The sequence below is a fragment of the Meleagris gallopavo genome, chromosome 22, assembly GCF_000146605.3.
Source record: "Meleagris gallopavo isolate NT-WF06-2002-E0010 breed Aviagen turkey brand Nicholas breeding stock chromosome 22, Turkey_5.1, whole genome shotgun sequence".
NCBI classification, from domain to species: Eukaryota; Metazoa; Chordata; class Aves; order Galliformes; family Phasianidae; genus Meleagris; species Meleagris gallopavo.
Genome location: NC_015032.2, coordinates 5,921,132 through 5,924,108, shown reverse-complemented (window position 1 = coordinate 5,924,108; position 2,977 = coordinate 5,921,132). Strand labels below are relative to the sequence as shown.

The 2,977-nt window shown below is 56.6% G+C and overlaps 1 protein-coding gene across 1 annotated transcript; it reads right to left on the bottom strand.

Annotated features, from left to right (window-relative positions):
• Positions 1 to 88: 88 nt before the first annotated feature.
• SOX18 (SRY-box transcription factor 18) lies at positions 89 to 1,083 on the bottom strand (the record flags this gene model as incomplete). The annotated part of the gene is made up of 1 exon (XM_019622206.1): positions 89 to 1,083. A coding segment is annotated over one exon (873 nt), but the record flags the coding sequence as incomplete, so codon positions are not given.
• Positions 1,084 to 2,977: the final 1,894 nt, after the last annotated feature.

Sequence of the window (2,977 nt, the reverse complement as noted above, 5' to 3'; positions counted from 1 at the left end):
GGAAGGCATCTATGTGTTATATAGTGATACGGTATATCGGTGAGTTCTAGTCTATTGGTTGGGTTGTTGTTTTTTAGTTTTTTTTTTCTTTTTTCTTTTTTTTTAAGAAAGAAAGCGATGCATTTAATGAGATACTCTACATATTACGGAGCTCGTGGTTAGAGGAGGATGGCTGCTCGTTGGCTTGTTGCGTTGGGTGCACGCGCGAGCCTAGCCGGTGATGCATGGGCTGTAATAGACGGCGCTGCTGGCATCGGACAGGGCGGATATCAAGCTGCTCTCCTCGCAGGAGATGCTCCTAGGAGTCACTTTGGACAGGGAGACATGATAAGGCAGTCCCGAGGCTTCGGGACGAGTCCTGCTCATGTTCAAATATTGGTCAAACTCATTGCGGTCAACGTCCGTCCAAAGGTCGGTTTGGTTCAAGTGATCCACGCTCTCCATGTGGTGGGCTTCGGGTGGGGGTGAGAGCTGGCCCAGGTGGGCGGAAAGCCCGCTCTGAGTCCCCGAGCACATCTGGTTGTAGTAGAGGCCGGAGGGGTGGGGAGTCCTCATGGCATCGGCCAAGTGTGCTGGGGGCTGTGCGTAGGGCACGGCCACGTCCCGGCCCAGGCACTTCTCCTGGGGAAACTCCATCTGGGGGTGGTGGTGGTGGTACCCGCGGAAGGGCATCATGCCGCAGTCCTCCTGCATGTGCGGGGGGAAAAACGCCGGCTCGGTCTGTTCCAAGACATCCAAGGGAGACATCTCGGGAGTTGGCAAGCCGTAGTTTTCAATATCCGACCCCATGGAGTGGAGTTCTCTGAAGTGGTTGAGTGGGGGAGGCTGGGGGTGGCCAGGCTGGCTGCCGCCGTGGTGACTCATGCTGAAGTTGTCACTGCAAGGCTGGGAAAGGTTATGCAGGAGGATATTGGGTTCCATCCTCTTGATTTTCTTGGCTTGCTTCTTCCTCCTCGGGCGGTACTTGTAGTTGGGGTGATCCTGGAGGTGCTGGATTCGCAGCCGCTCGGCCTCTTCCACAAAGGGACGCTTGTCGCTGGCGCTCAGGGCTTTCCACGATTGGCCTGCAAGGGGACAGGGAGCTCAGTGACACTGGCCTGGCCTCGGGACACCCAAGAGGGGTACACTGAGCGGGCTCAGTGCCCAGCCTGGGCCTTGGTGCTGGACAGAGAGTGAGGTCCCAAGTGGGGCCGTCTCCATGTCCCAGCTGCAGACATGATGCTGCAAAGCCCTGGGAAGAGGGGAGACTGGCCTCAGGATGCCCAATCCCCTGCATCCCGCAACCACAACCCGAATTGCCCGTCCCCCAGCCGCACCCCCAGCCCCATCTCCTGAGCTCCCCGTCCCCGCATCCCGCAGTGCTGTGTCTCTGCATCCTGCTGCCCCATCCGGCCATATCCTGCTTCCCGTAGTCCCGCATCCTGCGGCTCTGGCGACCCATATCCTGCTTCCCGTGTTCCCACATCCCGCATCCTACAGCCGTGCGTCCCGCATCCTGCAGCCCTGTGTTCCCGTATCCTGCATCTCCACAGCCGTGCACTCCCACAGCCCACAGCCCTGTACTTCTGCACCCCATAGCCCTGTTTCCCTGCCTCTTGTGTGCATGCAGCTCTCTAACCCCACATCCCACAGTCCCACATTCTGTGGGACCATAGTGCTGCATCCCAGAGCTGTTAACTCCACAGCCCTACATCCAGCATGCTTTGGTCCCGTGTCCCTGCAGTTTGCATCCCACAGACCTGTAACCTCACAGCCCTGCATCCCTCAGCACCTTGCCCCTGTGACCATCTCCCGCAGCTCCATATCTTTGCAGTCTGCATCCCTCAACCCTGTACCCTTCCAGCCTGTCCTTCATAGCCCCCTATCCTTGCATTCAATGTCCTCCTATCCTTGCAGCCTGCATTCCACAGCCTCTACCCTTACAAGCTACATCCCAGCACCCCGAATCTCTGCAGCCTGCATCCTCAGCTCTGTATTCCTGCACACTGCTGCCCTATAATCCTGCTGCCCTATAGTCCACACTGCCAGACCTGTGTTATTGTATCAATAGCCCCTCACTCTCACAGTCCACATCCCCAGCCCTAACTCCTGTAGCCCACTTCCCCAGCCCTGCACCCCAGTATCCCCAGCCCAACGCCTGCGTATCCCATGTTTCAATGTCCAACACCCTTGCAGACCACATCCTCAGCCATGTACCCCCACAACCCACGTCTCTAGCCACATTTGTGCATTCTGCTTCCATCTGGCCCTACAGCATGCACCCTTATTCCTCTAACCCTGCGTCCTGAATCCACCCCCCCCACATAGCCCCTATTCCCAGCCCTACATCTCTGCATCCCACAGCCCTATACTCTTTCAATCCACATTCTCACACCTGTAGTCCTGCAACCCGCATCCCCAGCCCTATATCTGTGCATCCCACTGCCCTGTATCCTATAACCCAGTTCCCCATATGTCTGCAGCCCAAATCCTTAGCTTTGTGCCCCAGTAACTCACATCCCCAACCCCATATCTGAGCATACCTCTTTTCTGTACATCTGTAGCTCACACCTCCAGCCCCATATGCCTACATCCCAATCCCTGTACCCTTACATCCCCATCCCTGCTCTTATATCTCCCAGCTCTGTATCCTTACATGCCCAGCACCATAATACTACTCCTCCAGCCCCATACTCTTACAACCCCCAGTATCCTTGCACCTCCAAGCTCAGTACCTTTACAATCCCTCAGTTCTCTTCCCCAGCCCAATACTCTTACATCCCCCAGCCTCATATCCCTACATCCCCATCCTCGTACCCTTACATATCCTGTCCCCGTACCTTTACATACTTCATCCCCATACCCTTACACCCCCCAACCCCATACCTTTGCAACAGTAACCCTGTAACCTTACATCCCCCAAACCCGTACCCATACACTCCCCACCCGCAGCCTCAAGTCCTTCAGTTCCCAGCCCCGTACCCCACACCCCCAGCCC